At 41.3% G+C, this 17,912-nt stretch overlaps 1 protein-coding gene and 1 long non-coding RNA gene across 2 annotated transcripts in view; one reads left to right on the plus strand and one right to left on the minus strand.

Moving 5' to 3' along the window:
* LOC121713898 overlaps nucleotides 1–11,205 on the minus strand; it is a 17,077-nt gene extending 5,872 nt beyond the window's left edge. The window contains exons 1-2 of the long non-coding RNA XR_006032974.1: nucleotides 11,196–11,205; nucleotides 1,559–1,561 (exon numbers count right to left, since the gene is read on the minus strand). This is a non-coding gene — a long non-coding RNA (uncharacterized LOC121713898). The remainder of the gene's footprint in view (nucleotides 1–1,558; nucleotides 1,562–11,195) is intronic.
* LOC121713852 (disheveled-associated activator of morphogenesis 1) overlaps nucleotides 1–16,370 on the plus strand; it is a 36,307-nt gene extending 19,937 nt beyond the window's left edge. Inside the window, exons 10-17 of the mRNA XM_042098865.1 lie at nucleotides 2,483–2,573; nucleotides 6,629–6,715; nucleotides 10,524–10,676; nucleotides 12,396–12,525; nucleotides 12,761–12,793; nucleotides 13,183–13,280; nucleotides 13,996–14,079; nucleotides 15,903–16,370. Of these exons, the coding sequence (XP_041954799.1) occupies nucleotides 2,483–2,573; nucleotides 6,629–6,715; nucleotides 10,524–10,676; nucleotides 12,396–12,525; nucleotides 12,761–12,793; nucleotides 13,183–13,280; nucleotides 13,996–14,079; nucleotides 15,903–16,007 (781 nt within the window). The 3' untranslated portion in view covers nucleotides 16,008–16,370. The remainder of the gene's footprint in view (nucleotides 1–2,482; nucleotides 2,574–6,628; nucleotides 6,716–10,523; nucleotides 10,677–12,395; nucleotides 12,526–12,760; nucleotides 12,794–13,182; nucleotides 13,281–13,995; nucleotides 14,080–15,902) is intronic.
* Nucleotides 16,371–17,912: the final 1,542 nt, after the last annotated feature.

Genomic DNA, 17,912 nt, shown 5'->3' on the forward strand with positions numbered 1-17,912 from the left:
GTCAACTGTGCACTTTAGACACAGTTGAAACGACTCGGCTGCAGACAGGGCAGGGTAGATCTTCCATTTTAAAACCACAGATGGTGTGTGTTATTGTGTTTGTGCTATGCGTTGTTTATGCTGTGTTTGGACACAGATGGTGTGTGTTATTGTGTTTGCGCTATGCGGTGTTTATGCTGTGTTTGGACACATCAGCAGCATTAGAATACTGTGTATGGGCTCACGACCTCATCAGCGTCTGATTTGTAATGGGCCACAGATTAACACTTTCCAAGAGGTTCTCTGCGGTCAACAATAAAGAGTCGGCACCAGAGCCTTTTATAGGGGCGCTGCTCACAGATTAAACTTTTATGGTCTTGTGTTGGGAGAGATGGACACCATTGAGATTCTCTGGGGGGCCCTCTGTGTTGAAAGCCCTGAAATGCTTTTCCCATCCATTCGGACATCCTCCCTGAGCTTGTCTTGGGTCGCTGCATTCTGCTGACCTACCTTGAGGAAGAGGAGACCGAAAGTAGCTCCAGATTTATTTATTCTGGATAAAAACCGCAAGGAATATTTTTTAATGTGTTGTCAGCATGGACTTCAAGAATACAATCCTAATAGAAGGCCTTGCAGTGGAGCTGCAATATTAATGCAGGGCAGCTGTAGTCACTACTGCACATCCCAGGCCTCATGAAATAGTCAGTCTCTCAGGCTTTGAGCTGAAATGCACTCACAAGACTTTAAGAGAAGTCCTTTCTGGAGTTCAAAGCCAGGCCGATACAGAGGCCAGCTCAGCCACTTGGCTTTTAATCATCCCTCTTTTACCTGGGCCACACGAAAACAGCAGAGAGTCACTTAGGAAAAATAAAAGAGGGGCAAGGAAAGAGTAGACAGATAAGTGAGTGGGCAGAAACAACACAGAGTTAAAGTGGGAGAAATATAGTGCTAAATGCTGCTGAATACACAGAGAAACAGGCATGGGCTGCATGCTAAGGAATCTAAGTAGGATCTGGATTGAAGATGAGGAAAATAAAGACAAACTCTCAATCTACAGTGTATAGAGCCCGGGAAGTGTCACTGCAAGATTGTTTTGTATATCAAGAGAATATGCACTCATTTTAATAAATTGTGCTGTCATTTTATTATACTAGTGCAGTGCCCGTTCAAACATGCTATTCCTGTAGCCCAATTACATGCTTGCAGGTAGGCCTGCTTTAAAAATAGGATGATAGGGAAAAACATAATTCCAGGTAAGCATTCAATAATGAATTCAGATAATATAATAATATAATAAATGTGAAGTGAGCAGAATTTAAGCATGACCGCATGTGACATTTTTTACAAATCAAAATGACATAATCCTAACAGCTGTTTTGAGTCAAGGCTATATGCTTAGCCTATTGAATAACTTGATGATAGAGAAAACAAACCATTTTGTGGAATGATGCATCATTTGCAACGGTCAAACACAGTTTCTGGTGGCCTATAAGTGACATTGCACTCTGTCTGCCACTCGTTGCTTGTCACTGGTTATGCTTTGCATGTGTGCTTGGCACTCTGCTTGGCATTCTGAGACGTTCTTTAATTCGGGACCATTATTGCTCGTTTTAATTTAGGACCTTACAGTTGAAATTGTCGTTTGCTTATTCAAAGTCTAAAGAAAGTCCAAACTAGCCTGGGCTATTCGAAGTGTCCGTTTATTGCACATCATTTTTTACGTCATTTTGAAGAGCCACTGCATACCTGTGTGTGTTGGCGTGTTGTTGCAAAATCCGCGGAGTCATTTTATGCAAGCAAACCGCATACGACATGTTAACACATCTTGCACTCGCTTAACTTTTTACCCGTGTAACCTACTCCAGCTCTGCCAAAGCCTTGCTTCTATCCTCACTGGTAGCTTACTGGACAGTGCTGTGTGGGAGGGGGAGTGGCTAGCGGCGAAAGCCAATGTCTGCTTCTTTTACCGATATATTTAACTATATCTTTTGCATTTCTTATTTAAACAACGTCAAATTTGGCACTGCACAAACGGTCAGCGAGATATGCATGCCACAGACATTAGGACAGACACACAGACACTTCTTGCTTTATAGATAGATTGTGCACACAGTTTAGTATATTGTGTGCTCGTTTTACCACATAGTCTGCTCGTGTCAATACATTGTATTCTCAATTTAGTAAATTGTCTGCAGATTTTACTAAAATTGTGTGCATGTTTTACTAAAAGTTGCGCTCATTTCACAAAAATTAAGATTAGCGCACTATTTAGTAATGAGCACACAATTTATTAAAATGAGTGCATATACTATGTATATACACCAAAATGCAATGACGCTGTCGGGGTTTCCGTAACAGTGCTAGTATTTTTACTCATTATCTATAAGGAAGTATATACTGCTGTGACCTACAGTGTGGCTAATGTGACATTTATTGTTATGGGAAGTACATATTGCTTTTCTCAGTTAAAATGATTTGGTCTATGTTGTTTGGTTCACTGTAGATATGTGCCGACTGTGGAAGATGTGGAGATGTATAAATCATACAAAGGAGTAGCCTCAGACCTGCACATAGTGGATCAGTACATGCTAGAGGTAAGTGTGATGCAGTCTGATTATGGCAGTTGCACACACGTGCCCACACACAGGGACAGTACAGAATGAATCAGAATCAGAATCAGTTTTTTATTGGCCAAGTATATAGTACTTACATATACAAGGAATTTGACTTCGGTAGGTGTTAAACTCTATGTACATTCAACTAATAGACATGTAATAGTAAAACATTCAATATACAATAGTAATAAAGACACATACTGTACAATATAGACAACAACATACATATAATATACAAAATACAAAATACAAAATACAATATACAAATAAGGGATAGTATCAAGACCAGGACACATGGAGTGGAGTGGATATCAAGTTAAGTACACATGGAGTGGACTGAACACATCAAGAAGCAGCAAATTAGACAGTGCACAGAAAGCGCATTGTATATTTCATTGTATATCTTCAGCAGAAGAAATCACTAATACGTGTTCTTGGATTTCTTTTTTTTTCTTTGTAGAGTGAAACAGTCTGATAGAACAGTCTTAAAATGTCCTAACTAAGTGTTTTTCAGAGTAATTAAACATTTGCCTAATGTCTCACAACTTGAACACATTGCATGCGTTGCTTCTGCGGAATGGCAGCCACACAGCCTCCATCACACATGTGCCTCAGATGCAGCTCCAACCAGACTGCAACCACGACACAGCTGCTAGAGCTGAAGGGGCGCCTATTTTCCCCATGTAACGCAAGGGTTATTAAAGACTGCATGTGGAGACTACATGTGTACTATAGCAGAAACATTCTGTCTAAGTTGGGGCATATCGACCTTCGTACGTACAAAGAGAGGCACATGCAGGCAGCCTGACAGATGCTTTTTGTTCTAACAGTGGGTGATGTCTATGTGTGATGTCTATGTGATTTCTGACACATATCACACTTTCACACACTGGTTGGCTTTCTATATCTTCCATCTGCTTTACCACACTGACTGAAGGTCCTACAATCTGCTGTCAGTATCCCAGTGCACACTTTATTATTATACTGCTTGGGCTCTGTTTTCTATTGTACATCAGTTAGATATGGCTGAAGGAATTATTGATTTCTGATTGGACAAGAATGATTCCAAGAGATGGGATATCCTTGGACTCTTCATAGCAAGTAATCACTCCGTACTTTACCTTGAATTGCCATACACTAAGATATTCATTCAAAGTGAGAGACCAGCAATTTAATAATGTAATCTTTAACATTATTATATAAACGCTATTGAGAAAGAAAGAGTAAATAAAGGGTAAAGGAGGTAGCCTCAACATTTTCTCCACTCCGGCCTTGTGCTAATGGGGAAATACAGCTGTGGCCAGGCGTGCCTGCAGGTGTACGTCCGTACGCACTGTGCACTGTGGCAATAACCTTTGCCCACCCCACTCCAATTTAGAACGTCAATTAACTTGTGATGTTTGCATTTAGTTATTTAGCATATTACACTTGTATATCAGTTTGCCAAGTTTATTGAGAAGTCACGTTGAGACAGAAATGTGAGAGTTACAAATTAGGAATATGACAGAGGTACATAACATCATTGTAACATATGTCTGAGAAGGCTTTTAGCATTATTACACAGCTTTTCAAGTTAGGACAACAGTGATTTTACAAACCTAAGGCTCAACCGAATTCTCAGATATGCTAGCTTGGCATACCACCTAGACTGTGGCCATAGTTTGTCCTATAAATTGGAAAATGAGTTGATGTGTGGAGGAAAGAAGTAGTTCCACAAACAAGTCTGTTTTAGATATCATAACATTTAAATGATATCGGCGAATTACACAAATGTGGACTTGATGCACTTCAAGGTATAACAGCCATTCTGCTTCTTGTTGTGGTTGCATTACCACCTCATATGTGCATGTGTAAAACTCACAAACGTCATAACATCTTCCAGACAGTCAGAAAATAGTATTTCTTGTTGTGTTATAAGGTCTTGTAACAGCTTAGTAGCATGTGACAGCGACATTAGCTGTTATGACACTGGAAATCCTTAGAGCAGACGTGGCAACTACTGCTAATCACATCACTGAATCACTGATAACGACACTATAGGCACAACTCTATGACTAAGTATACAGTAGGCTATTTACTTTAATGTAAAGAGGGATCACTGGCTCATAGCTGATTTTGTTTCAAAATATTCCCCCCAAAACCTTTGAATAGCTCAAATGTAAGATAATGGTGTGAATATTAGTGAGATAATGTTAGTGAGATAATGGTGTGAATATTGGTGTTTCTGCCCCCCACACCCCACCCTACTGTGTCCACCCACAACGTTGTCTTGCAGAACGCTGCTGCTGAGTGTGAGGGTATTGTTCACTTTGATTGAATGATTCTCTGTGAATATGCAATAGTGGAACCCTACGAATGGTAGTTGTAAAGCAGCAGAACTGGTGGAAGTGAGAGAATGAGGTTGGCAAACACACACAAGAGACACAAGAGGAGATGGAGGCTTTGTAGCTAAATGAGGCACTTTTGTTGGATTGGAGTTTTCAAGGATGGACACTCGACAGAGCGCATAAAGGAGCTGTCTGAGGGGTTGGTCTGAGGCTGCTGGAAAGGCAAGTTTGTCGTTATAGCTAATGCACTCACAGACTACTTGGGGAAATGTGAATGTGCCTGCATTACATGAAGAGGCCTTTTATTGCAACATGGTGTCATAGTACTGTATAGCGAGATTGATGTTTACATTACATTACATTACATTACATTTGACTGACACATTTTTAACCAAAGTGACTAACAGTAAACAGTTTAAGCTTTTTAAAGCAATTCTCTCAACAATTCTAGGACAATTTAGTGTTTCACAAGGAAATATTCTCTGAAGAGGTGGGTCTTCAGGAGTTTTTTTGAAGATGGAGAGGGATGCCCCTGCTCTAGTAGGAACTGGTAGCTCGTTCTACCAACGAGGAAGCACAGATGAGAAAAGTTTGGATTGGCCTGAGCGTACTGGTGGCAGAGCTAGACGTTGCAGTGTATCGTTCAGACAATGATAGGCAGGTGGAATCTTTTCAAGGTATATGTAGACGTGCATTATTTGTTGTCTCTCATAGCAATATTAATGTTTATGTTAATGTTTTTTGCAGACACTTTTGTCCAAAGTGATGTACAGCAATAATAAGTAATATTACATAAGCATTATGATTAATACTTGAAAGTAAAGTCAAATACAAGTTGAAATATAAGAATAATAATTATAAAAATCATTATAGAATAATAATGATAAAAATGACCTAATACAGTAATGACAATAATAATATGTTTTTATAATTGCAATAACCATAGTACAACCATGATTCTGTAAACAGAATTCATTAATTAGATACAAGGTAAACAGAATTCATTAATTAGATACAAGGTAAATGGATGAATTTCAAAACCCAAATCCAAAACTAGAACTAGAACACATTATGTGCACACTAAAAGAGTTTATCTCATTTGTAAGTAAATAACAGTTTTGTGTGTATCAACGTATGTGGTTTTCAAATAATCAACATACATAAAAGAAACAAACTGTCAATACCTAACAGAAAGAGTGACATTAAAGGCTAAAAGCAGCCAAATTGTGGCCATGGATTTCTACAACCTCATAGTACAACCAGATGGAGCAGTGTAATATGCTGCTGTTGTCAACAGCACCTTGTGTCAGGGTGATAATAGCCTGATTCACATACCAGCCCCCCCCCAACCCCGTCTGTCTCTGTATGTGTGTGTGTGAGTGTGTGTGTGTATGTTTGTGTGTGTGTGTGTGTGTGTGTGTGTGTGTCTCTGTATGTGTGTGTGTGAGTGTGTGTGTATGTTTGTGTGTGTGTGTGTGTCTCTGTATGTGTGTGTGTGTGTGTGTGTGTGTTTGCCAATGCTTCTCTATGTGTACGTACTGTACATGTGTTTGGAGGTAAACCCATAATGGGTTTGAGTGTCAGCCGTGCTCAGGCTATAACATCTAACAGTTTCAAAGGCCCCAGGATAGAACCATGTGCAGTTTGTGGTTAGGCCCAAATATTGACGTTGAATGATATTAATTATGTTAAATGTTTTTTTTTTAGATGTGCAACATCTCGTTTCTGAGCTCTCGCCTAGACCTGCTACTCACACTCAGAGAGCTGCCCATTACCATGGAGGACCTGGAACCGGTGAGTAACCAACGCACATGCGTCATGCATGCACACACACACACACACACACACACACACACACACACACACACACACACACACACACCAAACTCCCCACCACACACATCTTTCATTAGTCTTGGTGCTTGGCGTTGACAGTATAATTTAAGAGCACAAAGGCCTTGTGAATTGTATGTGTTTATTATAGTGCCTAGATGATTGTGATTGGCAGAACACTCATGTAAATGTGAATGGAAAAGTTTTCTCTTATTAAGACAATCAGGTGAAGTTGGACTTAGCTCTCAGAAGCCTGAAGTGGAAATCAGCATAAAAGCCCTCTGAGGTCAAAGCTGTGGTGCTCCTGGGGAGGGGAAAAGGACGGGAAATAAAAGGGAAAACAGAAATGAATAAAAGCCATTTACTGCAAAAACCTAATCCTACCAGACTGCTGGCTTCTGAGGAAAGAAATTAGATGGAGTTGAAGTAGCAGATATTTGAATTAATTCTCTCTCTCTCTGGACGGATTTCCATCCAGACATGTATTAGTTAGAGAAGGTAAAGTGGAACACTTCCATTCCTCCTTGCCGCACACAAGTGCAAACAAAAGGAAATTGGTCATCTAAATTCAGCGTCTCACTTCACCTTTGATTTAGAATTTTGAAAGTGTTATCTGTGATGCTCTGAAAGCTCTATCCTGTGTGTTCCGCTTACTCGGCTCTTTTCTGCATTGCATTGTGGGTTGATGATTCTGAAACTCAGTGGTAGACACAGACCTTTATGTCATAATAATGGGTATAGCCAATAACAACATTGGTGTAATCCCAGATCTTGGTACTGTAGATGACAGAAAATCATGACTATTGGATTTATAATTTAGCACGACAAGAGGTAACACAAACACATATTAGATAGGGAATGGGGACTAGGTACACTAAGGACAGATTTGTGTCATTTTGGTTGCATTTAGGTCAGGATTTTATATAATTTGAGACCACCAAGCAATTGGAAATGGAAGTACTTTTTTAAATCCGTTGTTAGGTGTCAAAGCAGAAGAAAAACAGCAACACTGTTGACAACAAACACAGAATGTAAACGGTTTAAACGGTGCAGGTATGCCCACAAACACAGAATGTAAACGGTTTAAACGGTGCAGGTATGCCAACAAACACAGAATGTAAACGGTTTAAACGGTGCAGGTATGCCCATTTTGGTTTTGGCTGCTGCCCAAGTGCAGCTCATCTGCAACAAGCATAAAAAAAACAGTGTAGAGGGCAGTCATGAGGCAAATCTCAACTCTGCCGTCATTCTTTCCTTCCTCCTTTTCTTATATCATTTCCTTCCTCCTTTTCTTATATCCTTTTCTTCCTCCTTTTCTTATATCATTTTCTTCCTCCTTTTCTTATCTACACTCTAGGAAGGAAGCAAGAAAAGAATGCTTGGGTTGGAGGAGTCAAGGACCGGTACACAATAAATTACACATGCTTGCTCACCCAGGTGTCACTTTTAAGAGGCATCAAATACTGATGACACAGCAGCATCACCTTATAGCCCTACTCCGGCCGATTACAACACAGGGCCCTGTTGTCCGTGGTCACTGAGCACTGTCCGCATAGCTGGAGTGGCTAATTGGGAGCTCCGGGAGGATTCCCGGTGGGAGAGACTTTTTGCGCTGGTCTGAATACTTTGATCACGTTGCTGTTGAAGTTCATTTGCTACGCCCTTGCGGCACTTCAGCCACCTGGGCCGTTTGGTCGCAGCTCCGCCTCTCTCACTGTTTCCCAAATATGAACAAACTAGTACTCACAAAAACTGTTTGCAAGTCGCAACCAAGTCTACATTTGTAGTAATTTAGGGGAAGTGGCACGGGCCTGGTAGGACGAACTCTTGTGTGTGCACGGCAAATGTGTAGTAATTAATTTTACTGTAAGGTAATAACCGCAGATCTCAAAAGCCCTTAGAAATCAAATTAAAATGTGTGTTTTTGAGTCCTCTTCACATGAAGAAATTGGGGTTAATAAGATAAGTGGTGTATTGAGCTAAAGCTAGCAGAGTGTTCAAATTTTTATTCAACCATTTATTTTATATTATTTTATTTACATAGGAGGCTATTCCTATCTTGTAGAACAGTATATCTTGTAAAGACTCATCCCACCACCCCAGTTACATGTCTGCCTCATAGTGTAGCAGGCGATAGGTGATGTATGTTAGTGACAGTTTTTACCAACTGAACTAGGCTTCTGTGCAGTATCCAACCCCAATTCTGAACTGACCTAGTTAAGAGGACTCCAATAGTACAGCTCTTCCTGCTCAAATACTGTAGATATCAATGAGGTGTGATATTTTGTTTGTCTCATGATATGGTATGGATGTCTTGCTGAAAGTAATTTGTTAAAAGTCTAAATTTCTCTCAGCTCTTCTCTCCCCGTTCCTCATCTCGACATCTCTGACAGCGATTAGACAAATGAGACATCCTTCATGACCTCATACTTCGAAGAATTTTCTGGGCACAAGCTGGACTTAGGAACAGGGACAGAGGAAGCCTGCGAATATAGCTGTGTACCCAGTTGAGTCAACAGAATGTTGCATCTTCAACCAAAAACAATTATTTTATGGAGTTAAGGATTCAAATTGAGGATGTAGTTGATGAAGCTTTTGACATGAGCAGCCTGGAGTATCCGTAAAAAATAATAGATTTTGAAGCCATCATGTCTCTAGTTCTGCTTAGTGCTTGGCTGCAAAACACAAATTAAGACCACACAGCTCACTTGTAACTCAAGTTGTTGCTAGTAACCGTTGATAGTTGCCAATGCTTACCAGTCTGCATGTTGTGACATCTGTAGAGGCGTTGAGCAGGGTAGACAAAGGTGGGCTTTGGGCAGACTTGTATGGCAATCACACAACCTCACATCTGTCTCTGGCTCCAAATAGCTGTTCAGTCTCTAATTGGATCCAATTTAATCAAGCTGTTTTACCCTAGTACTCCCTCTCCAATGAGTTTGGCGCAATTCCTGCCTAATATGTTACAGTCATGGCTATAGAGATTAGCATGTTGGCTATAGAGATTAGCATGTTGGCTATAGAGATTAGCATGTTGGGTATAGAGATTAGCATGTTGGGTAGAGGTATCTGGCCTTTGTTACAATTTTGTCATGTGCATTATTAAATGAAGAATGGGTTGCTGTGTTATAGAGGTGAATGTTTTTGGAACACTTGTGATGTCAAGTAAGCAGCCAGAGGCTGAGCAGGCAGGAACTACGGCTTGGTGTTTGGGCCTGGTGCTTCATAAATCCATGTATTGTCTGACATGACAGACTCTGTAAGCCGAAGATATTAAAGAGGATTTACCAACCAGCTGACGGACTGGATGGAAAACTAGCACCAGCTAAAAAAAAATAAAAAATTCAGACACAGAAGATTCAGACACATTTACTCCTGCATCTCACTAGCGACAGATTTTATGATGTGTCTTTTTCCCTCCCTGTTTCCCCATCTCTCTCTTCTGTTCTCAGCAGACCGTTGTGTTTGTTAGCTGATCTTATCTTGGATTGTGATCAGAGTGAGAGGAAGAAAGTTTGAAAACTGGTCCAAATTGTAGGTTGATGTTAACTGAGCTCAGTAATGTCTCTTCCCAGACTTGTTCAAAATAAAGCACTTTCCATGATCAACTGTAGGACATGTTATTGACATTGGAGTGGACATAATCATCTGTATTCCATCTTCCTTCTAACCCCCACAGTAACTGGATGGGCTATACAGGTCATGAAGTTGCTGAAAAAGGATTGCGCCGGCCTCACTAACTATCTCTTTCTGTCTTTGTACCCCACAGTTGATTAACCAGAAGATCCGTATGTGCCAGCAGCTGATTGGCTCTCAGACATTTGTGTGTGTGCTAGAGTACCTGCTGGCTGTTGGTAATTACCTGAATGAACATGCAGGCAGAGACAAGGCTAAAGCATTTCGGCTCTCGTCCCTTACTAAAGTAAGTTATATTCCCTCTTCCTCTTCCTCTCTCTCTTCATCTCTCCCTCTCTCTCTCCCTCTTCCTCTCTCACTCCTTCTCTCTCCCTTTCTCTCTCTCTCTCCCTCTTCCTCTCTCTCTCCTTCTCTCTCCCTTTCTCTCTCTCTCTCCCTTTCTCTCTCTCTCTCCCTCTCTCTCCCTCTCTCTCTCTCTCTCTCTCTCTCTCTATCTCCCTCTCCCTCTCCCTCTCACTCACTTTTTGCCCAGTGTATTGCTCTCCTGCTATTTATTTATTGACCATTGAATGAGTGGTATAAGCATCTAATAAGCATTTCATTACAACTTACATCCGAGGTTTGTGTAAGTAATATATAGTTATATCAGATAAAAGGTCACTTTATATTTAGACACAGCACAGTCCCAGTGCAGTACAGTACAGTTGAGTCCTGGAAATCAGTACAGTTCCATATCTTCTGTAGTTGAGTCCTGGAATTTATCTCATGACTTTTCTTTCTTGGTTGCCTCAGGCTCAAGGTGTACTGTATGTGCAAGGTTGGTGTTTGCTTTGGTGCTCATTTTCCTGTATTAGAAATTATTTGAGATATTGAAATCAGACAGAAAGAATGGAGATAAAATCAGCTTTATAGATATCTAGGTAGTAGGTACATTAGTAGCAGCAACTCTGTAGTAATACATTATTATATTAGGATTTATAGACAGATGAGATGCAGTAGATTTAAGAATAAAAATATTGACAACAATGAATAATAAAATGAAATGAACACACACATAAAGAAATACCAGGGCAGTTCCACGGAAAATGGACTTTTTGTCACATCCATAACACCAGTGAAATGTCTTGGCATTTGTATGATGTGAATGATAACATTAATTTTTTTGCATTTTTTCTCATGTACATTTTTCAGCCAAAAATAGCAAATCCTCAAATTTCATGTAATCATTCACATCATACCATACCATCACATTTTATTGGCATTATGGATGTTACAAAAAACGTAATTTTCCATGGAATTGCCCACCAGCATACAATTCACTTTGTATTTTGTATTCCTGTCTCCCAATCCTTTGTTACCTTAAACTAGTGCTGCTGATGAGTCTGAGCAGTGCAATTCTTTTGAGAGGCTGGCTGCCTTGTTTGCGTTTTTTCTTAATGGTTCATATCTCTCCTCCCCCTAATGAGAGCTGCCCCTGCCAAATGGGAGATGTCAAGGAGACGCTCCTGCGCACAGTCTCTCTCATGCTCGCTTAAGAGGAGCGCTGTGGTGCAAGGCCACGTTGCAGCACCATGTTTAGTCTGATCTTTAGTAGAGTGTGTGATGAATTCTCAAATTCCTCTCAGTTAGTGGCCTTGGGTGAGATATTGGCATTCCTGGGGGCACACAGAAGTGTGTGGCCCCGTGCGCACGCATGCAAACATACTCCGACTGCCAAGGTCTTTGCGATTTAAGGTGCTCCAGGGTGTGAATGATTGCCTCATGCTTTCTGCATGTTGTTTTTTTGTTTGTTTGCGTATGGGTATGTGAGAGCAAAACAACAATATATGCAGTATTTTCTACAGATTGAACACTATCCTGGTTATCTTGTAGTGAAACACCCCCAGTGCTACACAGATGGACCTGTGATACATTATGCACATCCTTACAGACCTAACTCAGCAGGTTGTTTTGCATCTCCTGAATCCCATTTAACACACACACACACATCCATGCCGCTGTACAGCTCTCTCAGTTGCGTGGGGTGGAGCGGCACGTCACCTTGCTGCATGCCCTTGTGGAGCAGATCGTGTTGCATGAGCCAGGCTTGGCCACCTTCCCCTCCGAGCTTGCAGAATTTGACACTGTCCCGGGGGGTAAGCTAATCAAAATTTCATCAAAAGTAGAAAATTGGAGGGTTTCAGTTTGGTGCTGATTTGATTGAATCCCTCTTTGACTCTGTGTGTGTGTGTGTGTGTGTGTGTGTGTGTGTGTGTGTGTGTGTGTGTGTGTGTGTGTGTGTGTGTGTGTGTGTGTGTATCTGTGTGTGTGTATGTGTATGTGTATGTGTATGTGTATGTGTATGTGTATGTATGTATGTGCTTGCATCAGCTTCCATCAAAGGCCTGACAGCAGAGATAGACGGTGAGTATTGTGCTTGCTTGCTTTCATTTACTCCTCAGTATCAACTTCCAGTCTGGTTTTACTACCTCGGTGGAAAGCTCTTATTACCATTACAATGACATGTTGCAGTATACTTGTTTGTGTGTTTACCAAACACCTCCAGCAAAATTGCATCAGTTTCTTGCGTATTTTATATGTCTGCCTGTGTTTTACTCAGCTAAAGCATTAGCATTAGCATGTTCCAAGAGCCATGTCAAAGAGTAAAGTACAGTAAGTACTCCTGAGTCAGCACTGCACTGTACAGTATACATTTAACTGTAGTAACCGCTACTTTAGAGTAGTACACATACTGAGTTGTAATTGGTGGTGTGGTACTGATAATGTGATGGCTACTGTGTTTTCTCCTCCAGTTGTGAAGAATGAGCTTCAGAAGGCTCTCCAGTATAAGAAGAGCTACAGCAAGAAGAACCCCATTCCCCAGCATCCCAAATTCTCCAAAGACCTAAAGGTGATGTGTCTGCATCTGCATCATAGGCTTTGCCCAGACTACATGCATTATGCATTAGCACACAGTTACAGGAAGTGACATTTGTTAGCTTTTTGAAAACATTCTCGGACTGAAAAATCACACTTATAATTACAATCCATCATAATGTCAGGGACACATCTACTTAGAACAGATCTCATAGAAACTCTGCTATCTAGTAGCAGTTCTCACAGACTCGTTTCCCCCCCTTGGTTTTCTTTTAATTTGCTGCACTGCTGAAATTAATATGACTGAATATTAGTGTCGAGAAAATGCTCATGTGAGTCACGGCCAGGGGAGATTTACAAAGGATTCTGGAGGCTGGGGAGCGCAGGGCTGGGGAGCGCAGGGCGATGAAAGACTGTTGATTTAATGGTGCTGCCGGCTGGGCAGAACACACAAGCTTTTTTTTTTTTGTTAAAATGGGCAGAATAATAATGAATGCGTATCTCACATGTTCAGTTCATTTTATTTGTCTTCCTCATCTGATGATCTCAGGTGTCTTTTGTCTCTTTTCTTCCTTATTTCTGTTAATTCACATTTAAGGACAAAACAGGAATTTGTTGCCATTGGCAGTCAAAGCTTGACCATTCTGTGCCCAGGTGCTTGACAGAATCTTTGAGCGCAGGTACATCAGATCTGATCCTTTAGCTGACTGCACGACAGGTGCTTTGTTTCTGTGTGTCGTCTCAAACAGGCAGCCATTGAGAAGTACAACATGGATCTGCAGCAGCTGACAAAGAAAAGCGAGGAGATGAGGAAGATCTACTCTGACATCTTGGTAAATCCCTGAGTTATGATTTCAATATCTGGTGTAAAGCCAACTCTGTGGGTGTATCTGTGTGTGTGTGTGTGTGTGTGTGTGTGTGTGTGTGTGTGTGTGTGTGTGTGTGTGTGTGTGTGTGTGTGTGTGTGTGTTTGTTTGTGTGGTGGGGAGTAGAGATGGATGGAGCCCTGAAATGGCAATGTTCAGATGGCTCTCTGCAATTGTCTCACAACTTATCTCTATGAGTGTGTGTGTGTGTGTGTGTGTGTGTGTGTGTGTGTGATAGAGTGAGAGAGAGAAAGAGAGAGAGAACTAGAGAACTGAAGGAGGATATATTTCACAGCAACCAATTTCTCAAGGTTACAAAGTTTTCCACCGCAGCTACGTGCAGTGTTATTTTGAAATGACATACTATGCTTCTTCCTTTTGACACTTTCGGACCTGTTATAGGTAGAAATGATATCAATGCTCTGTGAACACATAAAACATGTAAACAGATATGTTGACATTGTCTCCAAATTTAGCTAGATCACATTTTTTTTTACCAAAAGAGGAACCTTTTGGAACTACATTGCAATGATAGTGCACCCTCACTCAGACATACTGTGAAAAAACATCGGCTTGACGAAGACAGTGATGTGCAAAAGCATACGATGCACTTATCAGACTTTGCATTCCTTGATACTGCAGTTTTAGATATAATCATAGCAGAACAAAATCTACTGTGAGACTCGCCAAGAAACCATTATTTTGTTGCAGGGAAGGCGTGTTCATAACTACAAAAATCTCAAGACGCTGATTTTTTTTTTCTTGGAAAATAATTCATTTCTGGATTTCGAACTGTGATCTATCTGTGTGTGTGTGTGTGTGTGTGTGTGTGTGTGTGTGTGTGTGTGTGAGTGTGTGTGTGTGTGTGTGAGTGTGTGTGTGTGTGTGTGTGTGTGTGTGTGTGTGTGTGTGTGTGTGAGTGTGTGTGTGTGTGTGTGTGAGTGTGTGTGTGTGTGTGTGTGTGTGTGAGTGAGAGAATCCGTGGGTGAGTTTTTCAGGGACAGCCCTACTGGAATTAAAGGCTGAGGCTGCACAAGCAATTGCGTTAGATCCAATTTTACAGCCCCAGCACCCCAACACATCCCAGGGCAGATAGATGGACCAGAGAGGGACGGGGCTAAGCCTAGCACCCCAACACATCCCAGGGCAGATAGATGGACCAGAGAGGGACAGGGCTAATAGCCACTTTTGGAGGCAGACACTATCAGCACTGCCCTGGTGTCTCCTCAGGGACTACGCCCACCCATGGGTTCATAATAATGGGGAAGCTCTGCTTTCCTACCTGGCCCAAGTCAGTACAGTTGCCTTGCCAGAAGTACGGGCAAAGAGGAGTAGATAACCTCATTTAAACACACCTCTTATGTGTTGTGTTGCCTCATTAAGATATGGAGATGAAGTGTAAATGATTGAATGGTATAAATGGCTTTAAAAGGGTTCAAATGTCCCCTATAATCAGGTATGATATTAGTGTATTTGGATGATGAGCTAATTACATACATACATACATTACATTACATACATGAGCTAAGTCATCATTTCACTTCACCATGTCAGGCTGCAATAATGGACTTCACTTAAAACATATTCACTAGATGTAAACTAATGTGTTCTCTTGCTTGGCTCTTCCATATGCTGTATTTGCCTGTGTGCTCTTGCTCTTCTCCTCACACGTTCAGTATTGCTGTGTCTGCGTGTGTTTCTGCTGCTAAGGTGAGTGTGTGCCCATGTGCTCTTGCTGTTTTCCTCACACGTTCTGTATTGCTGTGTCTGCGTGTGTTTCTGCTGCTAAGGTAAAGTTTGGGGAGGCAGCTGACCAGGACTCCCAGGAGCTGTTTGGCTGGGTGTGCCAGTTCATCACTGAATTCAAGAAAGCCCATGCAGAGCTCTCAAAATGATGACAATGCAGTGTGCCATACTATACACTGCATGAGGAGTGTGTGTGTGTGTGTGTGTGTGTGTGTGTGTTTGTGTGTGTGTGTGTGAGAGATTTTTCATTTAACTCATGCGTGTTCCCTTTGACTGTCTGTTTTCTCTTTTTGCTTTTAATCATTATTTATATTTCATGATATGGCAATATTGTACTTAAGAGTCCTGCCAATAAAGCTTATTAAAACAAAAGGTGATCAAGAGTGTGCGACAGAGACATTCACTCTGAACTGAATGCTGTGTGGACGCCTGAAGAGCATCTGTTGTATTTGCCCTATCCATTACATTACATTTAGCAGACACTTCTTGACCAAAGTGACTTACATACAGTACAGTATGTTATATATATTACAAGGGATTGCATTGTCCCCAGAACAACTTGGGGTTAAGTCCCTTGCTCAAGGGCACAACGGTGGAAGCTGGGAATTGAACCAACAACTTTCAGGCTACTGCACGCTAGCCCAGCTCCTTAACCACTACACTACCACCGCCCACTATCCACTGTTCTCCGATCAGCCAAGTATTTATTTCCCAGATTAACCAGTGTGCCAGATAGAGAACAAACTGACAATAACAAATGATGTATGGGATGACCATTACAATTACAATCTTACATTTCTAGACACTGTTGATGTAATAACACTTTAAAAACATTCTGAGAAAATATTTGTCATCCTATTTGTGGTGTATAGATTCCAGTTTATGGATTTGTAAATGAACAAAATCACACAAGCAGGAAGCTTTGCAATGGGAGTCGTGAGTGCAGTGCAGTGCTCCCGGTGCAGCTGATGTGCTCCATGCACAACTGGACTCAGCGCTCTCCTCTGTGATCACCATGTCTCACATGGCCCCAGGGTGCTTCTGGTGCCTGGCTCAGAATTCAATATTGGTGTTTCCCTTTGGTGAACACTCATTTAGAGCCCGTTAACAGGCTTCGCTGAGACCTCCCATGGATGCCAAAGCTGCTAATGCACAGCTGTTCAACAGCACAGGCTGAGTCGGGCGACGTCTGCACCAACTGACACCTCTCTAAATACCCTCGCATGACTAGACGCTTCTGGACATACTTTGTTTGTGCGGGTCCGACTGCTATGACAACTGTGTCATCTGCTCTCAAAGAAAATATCTTTGTTGCATCTTAAAAGTGAGGGTAACAGCTGCCCACACAACTCCCCCTGAGAGCATTTCTAGTTTTCTGTTTACCCATTTGTTTGTCCTCTGGACTTATAAGGCGGTTAGATGGCTGTTCTTGGCTCATGACATGGTTCAGGTGGTATAGATGAGCACAAAGGTCACTCAGACATTTGAAACGTGACAAAAAAATCACTTCCTGTAAAAGCAGTGAATACTTGGTCTTGATGAATATCAAGCCTGGCTGGAATGCATCATATGTACACTGAAAAGCTTCTTCACAATAATATTTTCCCTCATGGTGAAGCCCAGAAATAAAATGGTCAGCTTAGGGTGTTTCTTTGTATGTGCTTACTTGAGAGGTTGAGTGTTTTTCATTCATATCCTGTATATCCATTGTCCAAACATATCAACCTTTCTGGAGGTTACCTCTAGAGAATCCCATCCAAAGACACAGTTACAGTTCTCATTCAAATTGCAGTCCAGTGCAAAGCCTGGGGAGGATTATACAGGAACTTGTTCTTCATCTTTTTTTTCCAGGGAACATGACGTTTGTTATAAATCAGGTCCTTTCAATACCCCTGTTATTGTTCTCTCAATTCTTTGTAATGTTTTGTTGTCCATGTGTGCCTGTATCCCTACTGGGCAGTACAATGTACCGGTATTTTGGTTGTTTGTAATATGAAAAAAATATCTGCTGATGTGGCCATAGTTTACTTTTTATTTAGAAGCAGAAGTACTCA

This window comes from Alosa sapidissima, chromosome 7 (genome assembly GCF_018492685.1).
Source record: "Alosa sapidissima isolate fAloSap1 chromosome 7, fAloSap1.pri, whole genome shotgun sequence".
In the NCBI taxonomy this organism is placed as follows: Eukaryota; Metazoa; Chordata; class Actinopteri; order Clupeiformes; family Clupeidae; genus Alosa; species Alosa sapidissima.